Consider the following 24,643-nt stretch of genomic DNA (forward strand, 5'->3'; position numbering starts at 1 on the left):
CAAATAAATTAATATTATTAATAAGTTTACATGATTTTTAATAAAAATATATTATTTTTTTCTATAAATATCGTATTAACATACTATTTAAACTCAAATCCAAATCAAAATTACAATCTTATACCAAACCCAAATAAATGTTTTTTTTTTTTTTTTTTGTCTTGATTTATATTTTTTTTCTATATTAATTGATTATTGAAGATTATTACACTCGTCTCTGATCCATAAGATTGACATGACAAAGTCCCAATTAATAAAATAAAATAAAATAAAGATCGAGGCTCTACTCGATAGTAAAGTCTCATGCTCAATGATCAATCTAAGAGCAAAAGTTTAGCGTGTCGATTGAAAGGTCGACAACATTGAATGAGACTCAGCAATATCAAGCTAGTGCCGAGCAAAGCATAGCAGCATCGAGCTAGGTCTGGTAGCATCGAGCGAGCCCAGCAGCCCATAATTTTGAGAATGGCAGCTCACTCGACTCGACCCAAGCCATGAATTTTCCTATTTGGGGCGAGGGGTTAGCCCAAAAAGTTGAACACCCAAGTCCAAGCTAGAGGAAGCAATTGGCACAAGATCAAGTTTGATCTAAATGATATGCAAGCCCATGTTGCCTATCCTGGAAATTAATCAAAATTGTATAGAAGGTTTGATTATGAAGAAGTGTTGTTTTTGCACAAATATTAATACACTACACACATTCACTATTTTTATATTCCCTAAACGATCTTTTATACCTCACATAAAAAAATAATTTTTTCAACATTCTCGCAAAACAAAGACACGAGCAATTGGTTGGCAGCAAGAGGAATTCAAATGAGATTGTTCCCAATACAGTGATGGCCTCTTTTGTTATTTTATTTTTATTTCTTGCAATGTTTAGAACTTTTAATCGTTCCAATCATATTTTTATTATTAAAAAAAATGAAAATTAATTATAAAAAAATTTCGTAGCAAAATGTAATAAATTTTTGTAACTTTTTGTGCTGAATTTTTCTTATATTCTTGCACTGCTTCATTTTTGCATCGATTTCAGTTTAATATTGACCAGTTCAATCTCTATTTCGGAAGTTCAACTATAACTATATGCTCATGCATGGTTCTGGATCCTTTTTTAAAGAAGTCGAAGAATCACTTGATTTTCGACCACTCGACTCACTAAGGTGTTGAAAAAAAAAAAAATTAAGCAACAACAATGACATTTTATATAAAAATAGTTATACTCTTTTTTAGTGACATTTGATGGGTTTGGGAAAATTTTGATGCGTACGTTTGATATTAAAATAATGTATGATGAGATATTTTGTAAAAAATATATATTGTGAAAGTTTCAGAATGCAAAGATCAAATAATAAAAATTTGGAGATTTTTTTTTTTTTTACAGAAAATAGACCCTTTGTGCCTTTTGCTTATTTATTTTAGGTTTTAATAATATTTAGATAAAATGACTACTTCTTCCGTCTCCCATAAAGTTTTCAGATTATTATAGATACTAAGAAATTTAGAAAGATTATAATTAATAAGTAATTAATAAGTATATTTGTAAAAATAATTATAATATAATACAAATAATTATATATTAAAATTAAAATAATTAAATAATTTAATTAATATTAAAAATATATAAATTATAAAATTTAAAATATAATTAAAATGTATAATTATTCTACAAATATAGAAAGAGAAACTGTATGGAACGGGCCAAATAAAAATACTGAACACTTTATCTGGGATGGTGAGAAAATTAAATACTTTCTCCGTCCACCACAGATGATCTCATTTTTTTTTGTACATCCCACAAAAGATAGGTCTTTTTTTTTTAAAAATTTATTAATTTTAAACATACTTAACAAATATAAATCAATTTAATCAAATTTCTAATATACTTAAACATACTTACCTCTTTGCATATATTTTATTGAAATATAATTCTAAAAATATTTAAAATAGCAAAAACATGACTACACATATAAAAAATAATAAAATATTATCTTAGTTTATTATTATTAATAACATAATAACCTACACTAGCTAAAATAAAATTCCGTATCTCTAACAAAAGGTTTCATCTTTCGCAGGACGGAGATAGTATAATATTTTTTTGGAAAAAAAAAATATTAAAAATATATAAAGAAAATTTGAATATGAAAAAACATTTTTAAAAACGGAAAGACAACAAACCTTAAAAAGATGTGTTTGTTTGAATATTTCAAGATATAAAAAATAAATAAAAATAAAAAATAAAATTAAAATATTAAATCAAATATATAAATAATTATTTTAATTTAAAATTTAATATTCAAAACTTTAAACCTGAGTCTCAAAGCGACAAAGAAACGCCTTACAGACTTTTCGCCGTAGTCCGCAACGAGCAGCCGACGCGGTTTGTTGTATATAATTACTGCATGTAAAAAGTGGTCAATTACGTGTCTACTATCATCACTTCATATTGCACTTTAATAACATGTGCTGTATTAGTTTGCCGTTTTATTTTATTTTATTTTATTTTTATTATATAGTCGTAATTTTATAAAAATATAATTCCTCTGTTCCACATAATTTGTTACTATTTTTTATTTTTGTCCGTCCCACATAATTTGTCCTTTTTATTTTTGGAAATATAATTATGCACTTTAATCGCATTTAAAATTTTAAATTTTATAATGTTTTTAATTTTAATTAAACTATTTAGTTATCTTAATCTTAATCTATAATTATTTTTACTAAATAATTATTATTTTTACTAATATATTTCTTAATTACTTACTAATTATACTTTACCTAAATTCTCGTGTCTACAGTATTACACTCATATTACATGGGACGGAGAGAGTATAATTTATTTTTATATAGTACTATTGTCCCATAAGATATGGCCGGTGAGGAGTTAGACATGTAACTTTAAAATTATGAGTTCAAACCCTCGACACCTTATATTACAGATATATTTAGCATAAGTGTTTAAAATATTTTAAATTAAACATATTCTAATTTTTTTTTTATCATTATATATTTCTTGTTTTAAAAATATCAACACAATCATTCACGTAAAAAAAATAATAATAAATAATAATCATAATCTATTATTATTAACTTACTAACTTTATTATTTTAAATATTGGAATACTAATCAAACATGCTAATTGTTTCGAAACAAAAAGAATATTACTCCTTTCGTTCCATAATAAAGTATCCATTTTTTTATTTTAGTCTGTCCGGTAACAAAGTATCTATTTCTTTTGTTAGTAACTGTACTATCTACTTAACATTACAAATATCCTTACAACTTACAATATAATACACAAATATCATTAATTTTATATCATACATACTAATAAAGTTATTTTAATCATTTTTACTTTATTCTTACTATATTTCAATATAATACTAATATTTTTAAAATTACATAAAAAAGCAAATGGATATTTAGTCGATGGGAGTATTATTATTATTATTATTCAGATTGACTGATGCATGAATGCATTAATTCGAGTGCATGCAATAGCAGCAAATATATGATACACGTAACCTAAATATTTTATTTTATTTTATTTTATTTTAATTTAATGTTTGTAATCAAGAAAAATTGATTATCTTTTACGCAGAAATACTGAATTTGAAATAGTTAATTGTTATAATTTGTAGGATTTTATATTATGCGTTTGTTTGGTTTGAATTTGTAGAAACAATTTGAATTTGTATAATAACTGTTTTATACTCCCTCCGTCTCAAAACTATATTATGAATTGTATTAAGGAATATTAATATTATATTGCTGGTGGGTAAAAAATATGAATAAAAAACTTTTTTGCTCTTATAAGTGTATTAGTGTAAAAAGTAGTGACAATTGTATAATAATAATGAAAAAGTAAATGTAGTTTTATAGTGATATGGTTATTATAAAAATGAGATTATTATTTTGAGACGAACAAAAATAGTAAACAAGACTATTATATTTGATCGGAGGGAGTATAGTATTTTGTAAGATCTATTTTCATTAAAATGCGCAAAAGAAGTAACTATTAGAAATATTAAATAGTTAAAACAAACACAGTGCAACCTATGTTAGTAAGTACAGTTAATTGATATTTTTTCTGTTCGTTAAATTTAATTTATTATTAATTTTAATAAAATTAAATTTTTAACATTTAACTATTATTGTTTCTTCAATATTTATTTACTACAATTGTCACTAATTTTATTGTGCTTTTCTTTATGATTACTAATTAAATTATCAAAATAGTTCAAGCTACTTTCTTACTTTTTTACTTTATTAATAAAATATATATATTTTTAATTTTTATGCCCAGCCAAAATGGACTAGTTTTATCGAACGGAGAAGGTATTATTCAGAGTTTCTTTAATTTTAAATATAAAAAACTCTAATATTCAACTTATGCGATTTTAATAAAAATATATTATCTATTTATAAAAAATATATTAAAATACTATTTAAACCAAATCGTAAATTCAAATCAAAAATCAAACAAACTCCATGTTTTCTTATCAGATTTCAAAAAATAATTATTAAATTTAGCTCATGTTTGATTTAATTAAGAGTTTTTTTTTCTTTTTTTTTAAATAAAATAATATTTTAATGTATTTTGAATTAAAATATAGGTTAATATGATATTTTTATATAATTAAATTAAATATTTATATTAAAAAAATGAGTAAAAAAATGTCTTTGTTTAGATATATATATATATATATATGAAACTTTTTTTATTATTCATCTATTGTAAGTTTTTAAAAATATATATAGATCACACTAAATGTGTTTTTTCTCATAATATATTATGTTAATACCTATTTTTTTAATTATCTCAAAAAAAACAAAAAATAAAAAACTTCAAAATTTATGTCTAAACGAAACCTACGTAAACAAATTCAAACCCCGACGCCTCAAGTTCACCTGCCACACATGGTTCGCCTAGTGTCACTTTTTCATCGGGTCTGATTTGCAAGGTATTAGATTTAGCTGGAAATTTACGGAGTGAGCACTTTCATATAGCAGCTGCGGATTCTCACGTCATAATAAAAATTAAAAATTAAAAAATTAAAAAAAATTAAAAATAAAATAACAAATCAATGTTATTATTATTATTATTATTATTATTATTATTATGATTATTATTATTAAACAATCAATTTGTGTTGAAATTGATGAAAGGCACATGATAGGACATGATAATTATATTGTACAATTAATCAAATTAAATAATATTTTGACTTTACTGTTTGATCCACAAATCCACACATAATAATGCACTAATATTAAAATACATGATGCATGTTTATTTTAAAAAAATTTTTTATTCAATTTCATTTATTTTCTTAACATCCCATCAATATAACGTCATAAATAAATTTAATTTTGTCACTTATATGTATGCTCAAACATTCGTTATATTTTGTATAATTTGATCAATCTTATTATATGTTTTAATTATATAAATATTTGTGTAAATTAATATCAGATCCATAATACATGAAAGAACATGAATAATTAAGATCAAACCTTTTAATATTGAAACCTCATGTAATCAAATTACTGCAAAAAAAATAAGTATATATAAGGGTAAATTAAAAAAAAAAAATAAGTATATACAAGGGTAAATTATATAATACCCCCACGTATTTTTAGTAAAAATGCACAAAAAACCGTATGTTTTATTTATTGCGTAAAATTTCTTTGTGTTAATATAAAGTTTGCACGAAGCACCCTCTTGTCCAAAACTAATATTTGGTTATAATGAAAGACTTAAATTACGCAAGTTTTATATAAATATAAAATATAAAATATTTTAAATAATTTTTTTTGAATAAATAAATAAATAAATAATTGACCAATCATTTATTTTTATAGTTTTCATAAAAATTATATAACAATTTGTTTTAAAAACTATAAAATGAAATATTAATTATTTATTTATTTAATTCAAAAAAATTATTTAAGATATTTTTTATTTTTTATTTTGTATTAAATTTGCGTAATTTAAATCTTTATTTGAAATCAAATATCAGTTTTGGACAATGAGGGTGTTTCATGCAAATTTTATATTAACACAAAGGAATTTTACGCAATAAATAAAATATAGGGTGTTTTGCGCATTTTCAGTAAAATACGGAAGGGTATCATATAATTTACCCCATATATAAAATATATATTATGGGTATGTATTAATTAATTTGTTTAGTAAAATGCAATTTTGTTGCATATGGCCAATTTGCATTACACTTGTCTTCTTTTAGCACTTCAAAACTCTAATCACAATTCCCAAATGCACAATAACTTTTAGTTAATTTTATACTCAATCCATCTCAATTTAATATATATATATATATATACTATATTAAAAATAGACAAAATTGTTTCTAACACCTTCATAATTTTAAAATTCAGCATAAATTTTTTTAAAAATTATATAGTGTCATTTTATATTTTAAAAAAAAAAGTTACATGAACCTTTAACCATGCAAAAAAATATAGATATGAAATCATCTTCTCATCATACAAAAAAATATAAAAAAAAATTTCATGCAATATTTTTTAAAGTATAAAGAAACCCCATGCAATTTTTTTAAGTATAAAAAAAATCTAATAATAACTTTCGAAATCATGGAGAGTTTTATTAATGAATAGAAGCATATAGAAAAGTTTTACCAAAGTTATCATTTGCTTTGGTAGACTAATATATATATATATATATATTCTCATAAGCTTAAAATCTTAAGTGAGATGATAATTTAATGGTTCATAAAAATTGTCCACGTGTAAGATTTGTGTGTGGCATAAAAAAATTAAAATATATGCATATTGAAGAATATAGTCTTGGAAATACAAGGGATGTATATTTTGGTGTATGAAAAAATAAAAAATGACAAAATATATATATATATATATATATATTGAAGTGGGTCGAGAAAGTATAATTTCTTTATATCTTTGTAAGGTTTTGTAATTAGAAATATTGCAATTTTTAGGGTTTTGTAAATTGTGTATTTAGATTCTATATTGGGTAAAGTGTATATAGATATATTATTTGTAGTTTAGCGTTGAAATTCATAAAATATTTTGTGTATTTTATTGCATAATACACATTCTTGTTAATTAAAAATAGGCATAAAACTCTTCTTGGGTATTTAAATTAACATAGGGATTCTATACAATATATAAAGCTAAAGTAGAACACAAAAGTGAATTATAAAGCTAAAGTACAACACAAGTTATGCATACCTTAAATTTTTTATTTGTTTATCAATTTTCAAAATTTGCCATATAAATGCAGTGGGTTGTGCAAAAATTATGGGGGAGAGGCTCCAACACACCCTCAAATTCCCCCCATTTTTGCAGCCCGCTAATGGAGTAACACTGTACACTCCACTCTATATTTAGAGTGGTGTTTGTATATTTTTGTTATTGTTTTGGGATATATTGTGTAATTTTATTTTTTAGAAAATTATATGTAATTTTATTTTTTTGAAAAATTACGTATAATTTTATTTTTTGGAAAGTGATATAGTTTTATTTTTTAAAAGTGATATATAATTTTACCTTTCGAAAAGTAATATATAATTATATAGTTTTTTAAAAATAATGTGTAATTATATATATTTGGGTTATATTGTAAAAATAAATTAAATTTGGGGTGTAATTTATAAATATAAAAAATTATATAAAATAATATAAAAGAGGAATATATAGAGAATATACTTTTTAAAGTAAAAAATTGAAGTTTATGGTTGCATTTTCACTTTAACTACTGCAAAAATAAAGTAATAGATTAAAGATGATCTAATAAAAATGAAATATACATATTTTATATACAATACGTAACATTCAACAATTCTTTTAGCACAATAAAATTTACAATATATACTTTTTTTCTCCTAAAAAACAAGGTTAGTGTACTTATCTTTATTTATTTATTTTGTATTTTTGGGTTTTCTTATGTTTTTTAGTTGAAATCATAATTGTGTCCGACTGTTTCGAATGAAAAATAAATGTTTAATACTCCCTCCGTCCAGAACTATAATCTGGGTTGCATTTGACACGAAATTTAAGGAATATTGATATTATATTGGTAATAGATAAAGAGTACAGGTAAAAGACTTTTTTACCCTTGTGAGTGTATTAGTATAAAAAGTAGTGACAATTGTGTAATAATAATAAAAAAATAAGGGTAGTTTTATAGTGATATAATTATTTATGGAAATAAGACTATTGTTTTAGGATGAACAAAAATAATAAACAAGACTATTGTATTGGGACGGAGGGAGTATTTTTTAGAGCATTGAGAAATTGAATAATAAAAGAAATAAATATTAGAAATATAAAGTCGTTTTTTATTTAGAGAATATAGCATTACAATTTTATATTTCATTAAAAACGAAAACCATTCTATATCAAAAATCAACAATGGCAAAAAATTTAAAATCTTGGATTTTTTATTTTGGAATTTAGTTTTCTTTCTTGTTTTTTTTTCAAATAATGGTTTGGATCGGATGTAATATTTTGTAAGACTAAATATTGTATATTTATAGAATATTTCAACACTTGCATAGTAAAAAAGTTAAAAATCAAACACTACCAAAATATAGGGGTGAGCAAAATATCCGAAATTCGAAAATCCAATTTGAACCAAATCAAAATTTAAAATTTGGTTCGGATTTTCGGATTGAATTTTTAACAAATTTCGAATTTTCGGATCGGATCGGATCCGTATACTTAAAATCCGAACCAAGCCGAAATTCAAAATATAATATTTTAATATATTTTTTTATTATATATATTTAATATTTTATTATAAAATATTATATTTTAATATATTTAATTTTTATATATTATATATTTAATATTATAAAATAATAATAAAATATAAAATAATTTAAAATTTTGAAAAAAAATAATAAAAATATTTAGAATTTCAGATTTTTTCGGTTTGGTTCCGATTTTTTAGTTCGGATTACGGATTTTCGAATTTTGGATTTTGATTATTTCGATTCGGTTCGGATTGGTTTTTTCAAAAATTTTGGATTTTCGAATCGGTTCGAATTTAGCAAAATGCGAACCGAAAATCCGAATGTTCACCCCTACCAAAATATAGCATTTGTTTATACTTTTGATTTCTTCCCTTACAATATTTATCTGTCAATTAATTAATTTTCCAAGGTTACTATTATCTATATTTATTTTAAGGTAGACTTCAATCGATATTTAACAAATAAAAAATAAAAAATTACAATTATACATTGAATGTGAAACGTAATATTAAAATATGTAATATTTTAAATTGAATACACTTAATGCATGTACTTGCATGGAATTGTTTGAACAATATGGCCCCAAAAGGGCCCACACAACTAAAATTTAAAAGTAAATTACACGTATCAACTTTTATTTAAAATAAATATGTAAAATACTTTGTTTATTATATAAATCCCATATTTTTCTAGGAAAATGAAATAAATAAATAAATAAATAATAGAACCAAAAGCTGAGTATATTGGCGAGTAGATTGCAAAAAATATCTCACAGTTATACCCTATTATCATTTTTGTTTTGTATTTATCTTCCTAGCAAAATATATCCCACATGTTTACAAAAGTCGTTATTTATGTCATTTTCTCGCGCGTGAAATTCACACCACGCGCCCTTACGCGCAATCATGCACGGTCAAATGATAGAAATAGCGACTTTTGAAAACATGTGGGATATATTTTGCCAGAGAGATAAATACAGGACAAAAGTGATAATGAGGTATGCGTGTGGGATTTTTTTGCAATTTTCCCGTATGTTTGCTTAATATTTTATTTTTATACGATTCTTCAAAATTATTATTAAAGAAATACCATATATAATAGAAAATGGTTCCGTCCATCCAATGTTTTTAGCTGAACTAGCTTTTTATTTATGATATGAAAAATTGTGTTAAAAATACATATATTATTTTAAGTTGAATTTTACTTTTTGACTTTTTGTAATGGTTATTTGAATTTGAAGAATTGCAATTAAAAAATAGTATTAAAAAAATATAATGAATATATACATATAATAATTAAATTCAACAAAAATATGCAAATATTTCTTTCATAATTCTTCGTATCTCATAACAAAAATACTTAAAATTATATTTAATTGTATATTTAATATTATAAAATAATAATAAATACGCTCTTGTATATAAGTTGATCATAGTTAGATTTAATTGAAATATTAATTTTCAAACCAAATCTCTTTACTATCCAATCGGTACTATTATCAATAAAAATATTTTCTTTTGTATCGACTAAAAATATTATTTTTATTATTTTCGTCTGTCTCGTTCAAAAGTATCTATTTTCAATCATAGTAAAAATAAACATACACTAATACCAAAATTTTATTTAATTTTTACATAAATTACAAATATATCACTACATATATAACTAATTTATACATAAATTACAAAAGATAAAAATGTCAAAACTATTTATACACTTTCACTAACTAATAAAATATTAGTATTATTTTTCAATATACTACCAAATTTCAAATGGCCTATCTGAATTTGGAAGAAGGGAGAGTATAAAATTTTCTCTCACAAAATATCATATCAATATACTATTAAAATCAAATTAAAAAAAAAAGAACCTCAAACTCAAACACAAACGAAACAAACCGATATTTTTCTTTTTTTAAAAAAATGATAGGTAGATTAATTGTAATACTAGTATTAATTTTCAAAAAATAATAATTAATGTATACTTCATCCGTCTCAATACAATTGTCTTATTTACTATTTTCGTCCGTCTCAAAACAATAGTCTTATTTCCATAAATAACAATATCACTGTATAACTGTCTTTATTCTTTCATTATTATTACATAATTGTCACTATTTTTTACACTAATACACTTATAAGGGCAAAAATGTCTTTTTATATATACTTTTTACTCACTATCAATATAATATTAAGATTTCTTAAATTCCGTATTCAGCACAACCAAGACTATAGTTCCGGAACGGAGAAGGTATTTTTTTAAGAAATTCAAACTAAAAAGATAAGCATATGAGTGTATGTGTGGAAAATTTATCCAAACAAAAGTTGCCCATATAAGATTTGAGATTCCAATTTGGTAGTTTGAGAAATTCTAATGGAACTAAACAACCACTTTTTTGTAAGGATAATCACATTGAAAATATGCATCAATAAAATATTAATGAATTATTTCCCTAATCAAAATAAGGATTCTTTTCTTTTAAAAGTTTGATTTCAATTTTTTATTATTTAATTATTGTAATTTTCTTTAAAAATATACTATTATTTCTTCTTACAATGTATCACATCCAAACTAATATTCAAATAAATAAATAAATAAAAATTTTAAAAACAAATCGACATAAAAAAAACAAACCAAACCTCCTAAACATAACACAATATAGAGCAATTGATTCAAGCAATTTTTTATTTTTTATTTTTTGCCATAAAATGACCCAGCATTATGATGATATATGATAATTACCACTTAATTAAGGTTTGGTTTGATTTGATTTAATTTATTGAAAATTATTTTTATTTCACTATTGAATGATAATTTAGTTTTCAGATAAATAATTTTTTCATCCCACATAAAATGTTCATTTTTTATATTTTCATTCATCCTACATAATTTGTCATTTTTTAAAAAAATAATAATAATTATACACTTTAATCACATTTTAAATTTTACAATTTATCTTTTTTAATTTTAATTAAACTATTTAATTATCTTAATTTTAATCTATAATTATTTTTATTAATACATTTTTTAATTATTTACTAATTATATTTTACCTAAAATTTTATGTCTACGGTAGTCCGAACACTTTCTGAAACGGATGAAGTAATTGTAATTCCCAACAGTAATATTTAGTCATGATAAATGTGATTTCATTTTACTATAAATGTGTGTATATATATCATTTATTTTTAATCATTTTTTATCATGTAGACATTGTATTCTCGGAAAAAACTTAACAAAAATATTACATCTAAACAGTATTTCATACTCAAAAATAATTTATTTTTGTGTGTGTAAGTATATATTTCATCTTATGTAATGTTTTTACTTTGTAACTTTACCTTTATTTTTTTAAAAATATATATATATATATTTTGCAAGTTTTATTATCACATGTTTCATAAATACAAAATATCCCTTTGGGAGTCTCGTAAGGGATGACCTGGTGGTGTGAAGAGTGAACTTATGACCCTGACGTATATAGTTCGCCTAGTATGACTTGTCTTGTCAAACTCAGTTTGCAGGGTATTAGATTTTATCCTGTGTACACTTCAGCAGTGACTGCTGGTTCCACGTCATAAAAAAAAAAAAAAAAAAAAAAAAAAAAAAAAAAAAATATCCCTTTGTGAAAGTTATATGATGGTTATTTAATTTATCAGCTATATTTTATTTCAAAGATTTTAGTTTCATACCAACATAACATTGAAGAATTTTAATATTAATCCGATTTTTATACTTATAAGTTGAATTTGAAATAAACTTGTTGTTAACAGTTATAAAAATGCTAAATTTTTTAATTAACTCAAATTAATTTATCATATTTGATGCGACAATTTATTGAAATAATCTCACCCATCAATTAGTAACACTGATACTTGATTATCAAATTCTTGTAAATCAAATGGTGAGACATCCGTATCTGAAGACTACAATTTGATTCTGAATTGATGTGGAAAAAAAAAAAAAGAGAGAGATATAAAATACTACTCCCTCCGTCTCAGATACCGTGTCTGCTACACTACACTGTAGACACGGTATTTTAGTAAGGGTGTAATTAGTAGATAATTAAGAATGTATCAGTGAAAATAATTATCCTATAATATAAATAATTATAAATTAAGATTGGGATAACTAATTAGTTTAATTAAAATTAAAAAAATAAAATTTAAAAATTTAAAATGAGATTAAAGTGTGTAATCATTTTCCCAAAAAGAAAAGTGACATGGTATATGGGACGGACAGAAACAACAACATGGACATGGTATCTCGGACGGAGGGAGTATAATGTTGCATGTGACTACATATTTTCATTATTTTTCCTTATAAATTTTTACTATTTAAATTTTATATTTAAAAAATATAAATAATTTTTATAAAATATTACATTGAAAATTATTTAAATGAAAAACACAAATTAAATCTTCTCAATTCAAACTTCCAAAAAATATATTTCTTTTTTTATATTTTCTCCATCCACTACTAAATTTTCTATTTGCTGTATAGTAAATTAGTATTTATATATATAGTGTAATAAAATAATATAATATGCACTTGACTCTTAAAAAGTAATGTGGAAAATAAAAGTATTAATCTTTTGGTATTTAATTGCAAATTATTTTTTAAAATAAAAAATAAAAAATTTAATTTGAACATATTAAAATGATAAATGAATAATTTACTTGAGGACGGAGAAAATATATATATATAACACAAAACCCTAATTGTGTAAGTGTAACAAAAATGGTGAATAGGGAGTCAGAGTAAATTAGGTAAACAAAAGCAAAATAAATAAAACCACAGCCCCAAAAATATTTGATACATACAATTAATAGCCAAGATTGAATTTTTATCTTTTTCCCTAATAAAGGCACAATAATGAGAATGAAATCAGATGTTTTCAAGCTTTCCATCCATGAAAATTCATGCCAAATCCACCCTACCCTACCCCACCCCCGCCCCACCTTTTGGTCCAGGGGTGAAGAACCCCCCCTCAATTTTCAAATATATATATAAAAAATAAAAATAAATATAAAAACACCCATCCTCAAATTTATTTTTTTCCTCTTTCTCAGCAGCCCCCACTTGTCCTCCATTCATTCACTGAATCTAACCCCCATCTTCCCCACCCCACCCCACCCCACCCCCACCCCCACCCCCATCCCTTCAGTGCTGGTTCTTGAAATCTATGGGCAACACCAACAGCAGTTTTTATATACATATATACATACATATATATATATATAGATACAAGTTTGTTGCTTTTCTTGGATATATTTTATTTGTGAATTCATTGGAGGGTTTGTGTCATTAATCCAAAGAATAGAAAAGTGTCCAAACAGCTGCAGAAGAATAGCTTTGCTTGAGCTTTCATTCCATTGCCCATTCCATCCATCTTTTATCAATTTTTTAAAAAACATTTTGTTTTTCTTATCTTTTTTGTACAGCCAAACATTTAAATTAGGTTTTGGTTTGTTTCCTATCAAATTAAAAGCCCTATTGAAGAAACCCCACAATCTGTGGCCTTTGTTGCATTGGGTAGTTCTCCACTATTTCCACTTTGATGATTATCATCTTGTCTTAACTTTGATTTGATTTCAAGAAAAGGGCATTGGAAGTAATTATTGAAATTTAAATTGAAAAGATCCAATCTTGGTTAGGGAAAAGGTGATTAGAGGTTTGATTTTTGGATGAGATGCTAAGGGTGTTTGAGGCAAGAAATATTAGTGAGTATCTCTGTGTCTTTTGGTGCACTCATCATCAGTTTCTTGGCATCCAAAATCTGCTGAATCTTCACAAGCATTACAGGTTTGTGTGCTTTTATACAATTCTTACATTTAATTCAGCTTTTTGTTCAATGGGTTTTGGTTAGAATTTGATTTTTTCATCTGGGCTTTTCTTGATTATTTGGTTCTTTAATCAAGAATTTGTACATGGGATATGTTTATTTGTTCAATGTGTAATTCTTTTTGTCATTATGTTGATGAATTTATACATCAGATATGTTTATTCCTCTTATTTTTCAAAAAGTTTCTAAAAAAATAAAAGTCATTCATTTGTTACTTATTCCATTATTATTAGTGTAATTTTTTGGTAAAAAATTGCAATTTTGCCTCTATTGTGAGATCTTCTTACTAATTGATTCCAACATTTATATTTTTATTTTTGTTTGAATGGCAGTTTGATATCCAAAGAAGACGATCCCATGCCTTATTTTAGCATTTTATAAATCTCTTAAAACTCTTAATTACTTGGCAACCAAAAACCAACAATATAAAAATCAAAATCAAAGTCAATGAGCGGCGACGAGGCTCGGTCCAACATGGCGATATCGAGAGGATTCACCATAATGGAGGTCCAAAGAGGCGGCAAGAACGTCGCCGGAGTTCAGGGGAAGGGAGCCGGCGGCGTGGAAGTCGGAAAAGGGAAAATATACCGGTCGTTGTCGCAAGGGCATCACGCCGGAAAAGGAAAAGTGAAAGGAATGTCGAGGTACTTCACGTTGGAGGCGATGTGTCTTCTTGTCTGCCTCACGGCGTCGTTGCTTATATTGCCTCTCGTTTTGCCTCCCCTGCCGCCGCCACCTTTCCTCCTTCTGTTGCTGCCCATTGCAATTCTCGCGCTTCTCATGGTCCTCGCTTTCATGCCTTCCGATGGCGGCGGCATCGCCGCCGCCGCCACTGCCGCCGCCTATGTGTAGAATGGTGTGGACAAGATTATAGAGAAATATATATATATATATATATAAGTATCAATGGTGACAAGTTTTGTATGTCTCCCTGCAATGGGAGAATTCTTATGAAGAGCCTTAACACATTTCTTTTATTTCTTATTGCAATAAAATTCACCTAACTTTGTTATGCAATGTTTTTGTTATGTTTTGGATGTGTGATTTTTATTGTTCTCTTTTAGGAATAGTATTTATTGGATTGTGATTTTGCTAGATATATTTTTATTAGATAAAAGTGAAATGTTTATAAAAGCAAAAATAAAAAAGAAATGAAGCATAACCTAAGCTATCAATTTTCAAAATTTTATATAGAAACATGGTGCTAACAGAAAGTTAATGTAGTATTAATTTGTTTTTGTCGTCACATATAAAACAGGTAAGCAGAACATGGTTTTAATATGATGTTGATTTGCTCCGGTTAGCACATATAACACAAATTTATATAGAAACTCACGAGGATAATTATGGTGTGAAAATCACTACATATAATAGATATAATACATATAAAATAGACAAACAATAGGTATATTTTTTTATATATAATACGGAAATCCGCAGAAAATACGCACTAAATAAACCTCTGGCCAAACCTAATACCCTACAAATTGTTTCCAACAAAACAAGTCACTAGCCAGACTAGATGAACAATAGATATTTTTATTTAACAACATATGCTGGGTACCCGTGCCAACGAAAAAAAAAAATCAATATAGTGCGGACGTTGCAATTCGGCACATATAAAACAGATAAATAGTATAGATCACACGCTGAAATCATAATTTCAGCACATGTGCGGAATGGCATGGGTGTGCTAAATTTTAAAATTAAGCACCCGATTTTTACAAAATTTTAGAAAAAATTTACGATTTACCAATTTTTTCTCCATTAAAAAAAAATCAAATTTAACGTCTATTTATATCAAATCATACACTTATTCAAATTCAAAATTTTTACTATTTAAATCTCAATCCAAAATCCAATTTTCCAAGCAAACACACCCGTATGAATGTGTGATCTATGTGTTGTCCGCCGTCTGATTAAATTAGATAAAATAATTATTCGATCATCAAATAAACACATTCGTCCATCGCATTATCATTCATTCAACACTTATACAACACTTCGCACCAACATCCCGGTCTCATTGAGCGATAAAACTTTGTGTTCGCATCGGCAACAAAGCAACTTGAGAGAAAACAAGCTATAGCATCCTCAACAACATGATCTTTACCTTCCGTTATTTTCTCAGACATCAGACCAAAACGACGCACGGAAATGTAGCGCGAACCAGCCAATCCGATCCAATCCAATCCAATCCGCATATAAAAAATATTCCACAGGTACTAAACCACACCGGCGTCGCTGTGGAGAAACAAAGGAAGATGCTGTTCCAAGATGGCCAAAAGCTCCGGCTTCTGTTCAGGCCCGTCGAGCACCACTCCCCCGAGCCTTCTCCCGGCGTCGACGAGCTGTCCCCGGTGCCTCTGCGACAGCAAACTGCCTCCCGCGTCGACGCACTCCCGATACAGAGGCAGATAAGCAATGGCGACCCTCAGAGGGGCCGGAAGGTCCCAGAGACAAATCGGGGAGTTTCCCCGACTGATAATTTCGACCATGTTGGAGAAATGCACTTCGCCCTGTCGCAGTCCGGCGAGGTAAGCTTCCTCAGACCAATGCTCCCGGAGAAACACCCGGAGCTCGGGAGCAACTGCGTCATCATCGGATCTTGCAATGCTGTCGGCGACGGCGTAAGTCGCTGCAGGGTCTGCTAAAAAGTTGGAACGGAGGAGGAATGCGACCCCGTTTAGGGACCCGCCACTGCGTTCCCCGGCAGCCTTGAGAATTTCGACGCTGAGGGCGGCGAGGACGTGGTGCGGGACGTGTGGGAGGAGATACGCCGCGATTTCGACTTGGCTGCTCGACGTTGCGGCGGTGAGGGCGAGGCAGAGTTCCATGTCCCGGCAACCTCTTTGGACGAACCACTCGACTACCGGCATGCAACCCCGCTCGGAAGCTCTCATTAAAGGACCCAAGAAAGCTACGGCATTGCCCTCTTCCACCAGACACTCCATCGTCCCAATTTTACCATAGTGCGACGCAAATCCCAATGCCAGGTCGACGTCGACGTCCAAACTGTTCCTCTGTGCAATCTACGAGCCGAAAGACCGGAAACAATTCAATAAAATAAGCTAAAAACCAACTCATCGATTGCAATATCTTTCAGTGTTTCAATGCAAGAATTGACTATAACAAACGATATAATAAACAATTGAAAAGCAATATAATTTTGCAAAAATGTTCAACAATTGAAAGAAAGAAAGAATCATATAGTTGAAAATACGGTTAATCAGAAACGAGATCACAACAGATTGAATTACCTGTAACAAAATGCGCACAAGTTCGGTGCTCCCGAATCGCGACGCCTCCAAGAAACATTGGTTAACATTGTCAGCGCCGCCCTCGACGAGCATGCTCAACAATCCATGGATGGCAGTAGCCGACATGCCCAAAGCCCAACCGGGATCGAATGAACTGGAGAAAAGTGTAAGCGGGAAGCAAGCCGCATCAAACGCCTCGGTAAAATCCTTCCCGGTGAGGTGGTTGCCCGCGAGATCGAGGAATGTCTTAAATGCGTTCAATTGTAGTTGAATCTCTACAGGCGAATTGTGGCCCACTCTGTCTTTATTCCCTTGACAACGCGAATGGAAACTAATGCATTTAAGAGCCCACTCGGTGAACTTTTGAACCTTAGCGCCGGCTTCTGCCTTCAAGACTTCGTCGCCATTGCATTCCTGAAGCCTTTCGTTTAACCTGTCACAATCAGTATGTCTGAATTAACATATATGTAACGAAAATGAAAGGAATTTTAGTTAATTCGTCATCGATCATTTATGATGATACCTTTGCGCCATCACACTGACAGTGTCGGCGAGGCTCATTGTCCGGCTCTGACAGGCTGATACACACGACGCAAGAAATGATGTCCTAAGCGCAGCTCTAGTGAAATCGTACGCCCCATTGGCGATGATCTTCTTGATCAACCCTGTAATCCCATACAACTCAGGTTGCGAGCTCAAGAACCAAATCGAATCCAGCGAAATGCAGAGGGCGTCGTTTAGTGTCTGAGGATCAGCCAACAAGATCAAGCTCTCGGCAAGCTCCCAATCGTGGGAACTCACGGCGCCCTGAAACAACCTACCCAACTCAATCCGATCCTGTCGACTCAGCTTCCTCCCATTCTTCCCGGACTCAGAAACCGAAGCTGCCAATCGCGATTTCAGCTTCTCGACACCACAGACACAAGCACTCACACTCAAATCATCCTTTCCAACAATCGGCGCCGATTCTCTCGATAAAACTACATTGCCATGGCTTCCTCCACCCTCATCTTTCTCCGAGCTGAAAACAACTATCTCGGCGCCATGTTTATCCCCATCATTTGCTTGTGATGGTTCATTTGACGCCGTACTTTCAACCATTTCAACTTCAGAACATCGAGACCCTTCTGAAAGAATCCGGTTTCCGGTTTCATTACCAGGCTCACTATTTCTACCTAATTTCGAAACCTTTTTAGCTTCCATGGCACCAAAAACAGCTTACGCAGCTATACAAACAAGCCAGAGAAATCGAACTATCTCAAAATTTAGCTCAAAGTTTCGAATCGAACAAAACCTCAGCACAGCAACAGTCTCCAAAACTATGAATTATTTTTGCTGAAGGAGATATTGCCGAAAAACCCTAAAATACAGGCCTCGTGACGAACCAAAAAATCGAAATCGAAATCGCAAAGTAGGAGGATAAAAATCAGAACTAGATTATCGATTCGGAGATCAATTACTTGAAGAACGACCAAATTCCAGACAATCGAAACGCAGGAAAGCGCAGATTCTACCGATAAATGGAAAATCCAATCGGAAAATATCCAAAAACTTCACCCTAGCAGGCGTTAATCGATCGGAATCTCCGTCGTCCAGAAAACTCGAAAACCCTCGCTTCCAAACTTCGGAATATCGCAGAAGAAATCGATCCACCGCTCAAATCCCTAAAAACATTACATCATATTCATATCCAAAATTAAAATCGAAAAAGGGGGAGAACAAATCGGCAATAATACAATAGTGATGCGAGAAAAATGAAATCAATAATTACCGAGAATCAAAGCGGAATCGTTGGAGAACGAAACAGCCGCAGAATCAAAAAAAGTATTGCAGAAACAAGAATAAATATACACACACATATATTGTATCGAAAAAAATGAATAAATAAAAGTAAAATCAGAGAAACCCAGAAACAAAAACAACAATAATAAGAGAAAGAGAGAGAGGGCATATGAATATGAATATGATATTACCTAATGAAGTGTTGATGAGTGGAGAGAGGGAAGCCATGTTGGTTGTTGGGTTGGGTGTCTTCGTTGCAGAGTGAATGTGAATGTGAATGTGAGTGTGCCAGAAGTTCTCTCTCTTCTTTCTTTATTGTTTCTTTTCTTTCTTCTTTCCTCTCTCTCACTCCTCAGCTCTTTTGTTTTCTTCTGTTTTCTGTCCATCAAAATTTGCCATTTTTGCCTTCGCAACTTTCTCATTTCTTTCCCCCATATTATTCCTTTATTTTATTTTATTCTTCTCCTATATAAAATATCTATCTTTTTTAATTTTCATCTAATTTATATAATATTGTTAATATAATTATACAATTTTTATTATATTTTTAATTTATAATTTATAATTTTTATAATTTTAATTAAATTATTTTATTATCTCAATTCAAAAGTATCATTTTCGTCTATCCTATTTGTAAATATCATTTTTTATTTTAGAGGAAGTATTTCTACATTAATATTAAAATATATTTAATTTTTATTTAAATTAAAAATATAATATTAGAGTTAGTTTATACAAAGAGTCAAAGGACAAAAATATCAAATTTTCTTGTTTACTTGTCAGATGTTAAGCCTGATTTTATTATTCTAATTTTTTTTTTCTTCAAAACCATCAAATCAAATACCCAATTTTTATTTATTTTATCACACTAAAATTTAATTTTACATTCAAAACATCACATCAATACATATTTATATCACATCAAATAACTATTTCAATTCAAAATTTTACTATTCAAAATCAAAACCCAAAACTAAAATTTCACGAGTAAACACACTAAATTTTCACCCACCAATAAAGAATATTATTTTTTAGTTTACTATAAAACTTTAAGTAATCATTTTCAAGAAGGACGAAGAGAGTAATAATTATTTTTATTAATATATTTTTTTATTATTTATTAATTATATTTTATCTAAAGGTATGTATCTATAATAATATGAACAAAAGAAAATATTTTATATATTATTTTGCTATATTTATATATATTCATAATTTGATATTGAAAAATCAAGAAATTTTATTTAGGTAGTACATAATAATATTATAATGTTAAAAATAGAATAGGTAACAAAATTATATAATAACTAAGACTATAATAGAAAATTTATTAATGAATTGATAGAAAATTTATTAATGAATTGGTAGAAAAATTATTGGTAAGTAGAAAAATTAATAATAAAATTGTTACTTCCTCTATCCATTTTATCCATTTTAATGAATTATTTTTTATTTTTATAATAAATTAAAAAATAAAAATATTTTATTGACGAATAAAAATATATAAAATAATATTAATATTTTATTATTTATATTATATGTATAAATTAATTATATATATAAAAATATTTTTATAATTTAAATAAATATTAATAGTATTTTAACATTAACGTCTTATAACTTTTATTATAATATAAAATAAATAGATTTTTAGTGAGGCAAACAGAGAATAAAATTCACTTTTGTTATAGAAGTAATAAAATTGAATAAAATATTTTACTATAAATAAAAATACGATTTAGTTTAGCTAATAAAAAATATAATAACATAATTTTGGTAGGCAAATGAAATGAGTATTATTTATCATTTTTTATAACATGGGATCTCGCAGTCGTTACAGCGGCTACTAGCAAACTAATCATAAACTAATCATGTATAGCAGGTGACTTGATAAGTCTAATTTCCACACCACGGGATCATCCCTTAAAGGACAGTATTCTTTATCAATTTTAAAAAATATTCTCCCGTCTCACCAAATTAATCCACTTTTCATTTTTTAGTAGTTCCACGAAATTAGTCAACTTTCCTATTATAGTAGGGGTGTCAAAAGTAAACCCGACCCGAAAAATCGAACTCGTTCGACCTGAAATTTTTCAGGTTCAGGTTTTGGTATTTCGGGTTTGAAAAAAATCAGGTTAACCAGAACCTGAAACGAAAAAAATTAGTGTCGTGTTCGGGTCGTGTTTCGGGTTGACCTGATAACCTGAAAAATCAAAATCAGATTAGGTTTTGGGTTTTGTGTTTCGGGTTGACCTGAAATTTTTATTATTATTATTTTAATTTATAATATTTATATTATTTTAAATATAAAATAATATAAAAATTAAAATAAAAATGATATTTTTTAGGTCAATTTAATTTTTTTAAATTTTCAGGTCTGTTTTGTGTCGGGTTCGTATTGGGTTTGTTCGGATTTCGGGTGACCTGAAACTAATTCAGGTCAACCTGAACCCGACCTGAAAGAATTCGTGTCGTGTTCGGGTCTAGGATTTCAGGTCAGATTTCGGGTTCGGTTCGGGGTCAGGTTGACAGTTTTTTTGTTATCCTCATGGCTCAACCCGACACGAACACGACCCAAAAACACGAATTGACACTCCTATATTACAGTAATAGCTAATAACTAATACTTCAAATTTTTTTTAAAAAAAACTTAACTATATTTTATTAACTTATGTAAGGGTGTGTTTGTTTGGGGATTGGATTGGATTAGATTTCTATTATTCATCCCATTTTTTTCTCCCAAAAACATCAAATCAAACACCTATTTTTCATTTTATATATTATACTGAAAATCAATTTTACATTCAAAACATCACATCAACGCCTATTTATATCACATCATACAACTATTCAAATTCAAAATTTTTACTATTCAAATTCCAACTCAAAATACACGCCCCAAACAAACACACCCTCAGTTTTATTTATGTTCGATGAAATGACCATGAAAGGTTTAACACCAAACAACTTCACATACCCTTATGTGTTGAACTCCTGCACGAAATTAGGAGATTTTAGAGCTGGAGAGAAAGTGCATTGCCGCGTTATAACCTCAGGTTTTGAGAATGTATTTTCTGTCGGAAACGCTCTGTTCGATTTGTATGAGAAAATGGCTGAGTCTTTGGTGTTTGGATTGGGGAAACATAAAAGCTTGGATGATTTGAGAAGGATTTTTGATGCCATTGAAGATAGAACAGTTGAACTGTGGAATAAAATGGTTTGGAAATACATGAGTATAGGGGATTTGAGGAATGGGAGGAAGGTGTTCGATGAAATGCCTCAAACAGATACGGTATCTTGGAATACTATGATCTCCGGCTATGCTAAAGCCGGGGATACAGAAAATGCTCGGTATATGTTTGGGTGTATGTCGGAGAAGAACGTGGTTTCTTGGACTACAATGATCCAGGCGTATGCCGGTACAGGAGACATTGTAACAGCGAGGAAAGTGTTTGACAAAATGCATGATAAAAATGTGGTTTCTTGGAATTGCATGATGTCAGAGTTATAATCGGATAGGGAAGTTTTGGGAAACGATGGATCTTTTTGTCGAGATGCAGAAAGGGGGCGTGCAGCCGGATTCTTTCACATTTGTTGCAGCACTGACGGCGTGTTCAAGCTTGAACAATCTCCGATCGGGGAAATGGGTGCATAGCCTTATCGAAGATTGGGCTAAGATGGGTGTAATTATGGGCACGGCTTTGGTAGAAATGTACGCAAGCTGTGGAGATATCGACACAAGTTTTACCATATTTATCAAGATCGGAAACAAAGATGTTTTCTCGTACAATGTAATGATCAAATGTTTAGGCCTTCACGGAAGGGCAGTGGAAGCGATCAAGATGTTCCGGCTGATGCAGAAAAGAAGTGATTTGACTCCAAATGAACACACTTATTTGGCTGCGCTCTTCTCTTGCAGTCATGGAGGTTTAGTGAAGGAAGGGCAAGAAATATTTGAAGCTATGAAAATGGATACGTCGACGAGGCCAAAGCTCGAGCACTTTTGCTCTATGATCGACCTACTCTGCAGAAATGATCGTTTGGAAGAAGCCGAAATGCTGATTAAGGAGATGCATGACGAACCAGATACTGCAGTATGGGCAGCTCTGCTCGCCGGGTACAACGAAAGGGGTGATATTAAATTGGCAGAAGGGGTTTTACAAATGGCTGACGAGTTGAATCCGGATGAATCGGGAGTTCATGTCCTTTTATCGAACATTCTTGCTTCTATGGATCGGTGGTCGGATTCCCAAAGGGCGAGGAGATTAATGGAGAAGAAAGGGATATGGAAGAGAGCCGGGATTAGTAGCATAGTTGGATAATCTTTTTAGGACCGAAATGCTCGTCTTTACAAGGTACAATTAACAACAATGCTGCTCGACGGTCGCTCAATATAGAAACTATAAAAGTGTGCTTATAGGCGATGCCTAAATGCTGATAGCGAGGTTAGATTTGCTTTCGTTATCCTTTGGATGTTCTTTTACACAGCATCGATGTTTTATTTTATAAATTGGGATGCTTTATTCTTACATACGGCTTTACTCGTTGCAGCCTCGTCTGGACGCTGGAAATCCACATAATGAATAGTCGGTCAAAAGAAATATGGGATCTGAGTTTTCATGTATGATAAAAGATGCCAAGGTAATGCATTGTCTGTGTTCATTCTTCTATATTATATTCCCTCGGGCCGCCTTAAAGTTTCATTTACCTTTTGCGTCATTATATTTAATATTAAAAATATTTTTATATTTATATAAATTTATTTATTTATTTATTTATATTTGTATAAATTAGTATTATAAGATACTAATTCAAAGTATTTTTGCAATTTTTTCTTAGTTTGTACTACGATTTGATACAGTAATTAATATCAACACGCAAAAAGTAAATGGGACTTTAGAGCGGACAGCGGTAGTACATGGCAGTAAGAGAAATTACGCATCAATGTTTTCTATAAGAAAAAATTATATGTTGTGTGATTATTGTTTGT

The 24,643-nt window shown here is 28.8% G+C and overlaps 2 protein-coding genes and 1 pseudogene across 3 annotated transcripts; 2 read left to right on the plus strand and 1 right to left on the minus strand.

Moving 5' to 3' along the window:
* Window positions 1-14,015: 14,015 nt before the first annotated feature.
* LOC127242757 (ARGOS-like protein) lies at window positions 14,016-15,639 on the plus strand. Its single transcript, XM_051262443.1, has 2 exons — window positions 14,016-14,571; window positions 14,944-15,639. The coding sequence occupies exon 2, from the start codon at window positions 15,059-15,061 to the stop codon at window positions 15,461-15,463; it is 405 nt and encodes a 134-aa protein (XP_051118400.1). The 5' UTR covers window positions 14,016-14,571; window positions 14,944-15,058; the 3' UTR covers window positions 15,464-15,639.
* Window positions 15,640-16,564: 925 nt separating this feature from the next.
* On the minus strand, window positions 16,565-19,997 carry LOC127242668 (ankyrin repeat protein SKIP35-like). 2 transcript variants are annotated; one of them, XM_051262304.1, is made up of 4 exons: window positions 19,845-19,997; window positions 18,395-19,535; window positions 17,872-18,304; window positions 16,565-17,643 (listed from the first exon to the last, which is right to left on the minus strand). In XM_051262304.1, exons 2-4 carry the CDS (start codon window positions 19,072-19,074, stop codon window positions 16,837-16,839), a joined length of 1,920 nt encoding a protein of 639 aa, XP_051118261.1. In that variant the 5' UTR covers window positions 19,075-19,535; window positions 19,845-19,997; the 3' UTR covers window positions 16,565-16,836. The 2 variants fall into 2 exon arrangements, with proteins under 2 accessions (XP_051118261.1, XP_051118262.1); XM_051262305.1 differs by lacking the exon at window positions 19,845-19,997 and adding an exon at window positions 19,643-19,816.
* A 2,582-nt stretch (window positions 19,998-22,579) lies between these two features.
* On the plus strand, window positions 22,580-24,362 carry LOC127242696 (pentatricopeptide repeat-containing protein At3g29230-like; annotated as a pseudogene).
* The last annotated feature ends 281 nt before the right edge of the window (window positions 24,363-24,643 follow it).

This window comes from Andrographis paniculata, unplaced genomic scaffold (assembly GCF_009805555.1).
Source record: "Andrographis paniculata isolate CXL003 unplaced genomic scaffold, ASM980555v1 Contig87END, whole genome shotgun sequence".
Taxonomy (NCBI): Eukaryota; Viridiplantae; Streptophyta; class Magnoliopsida; order Lamiales; family Acanthaceae; genus Andrographis; species Andrographis paniculata.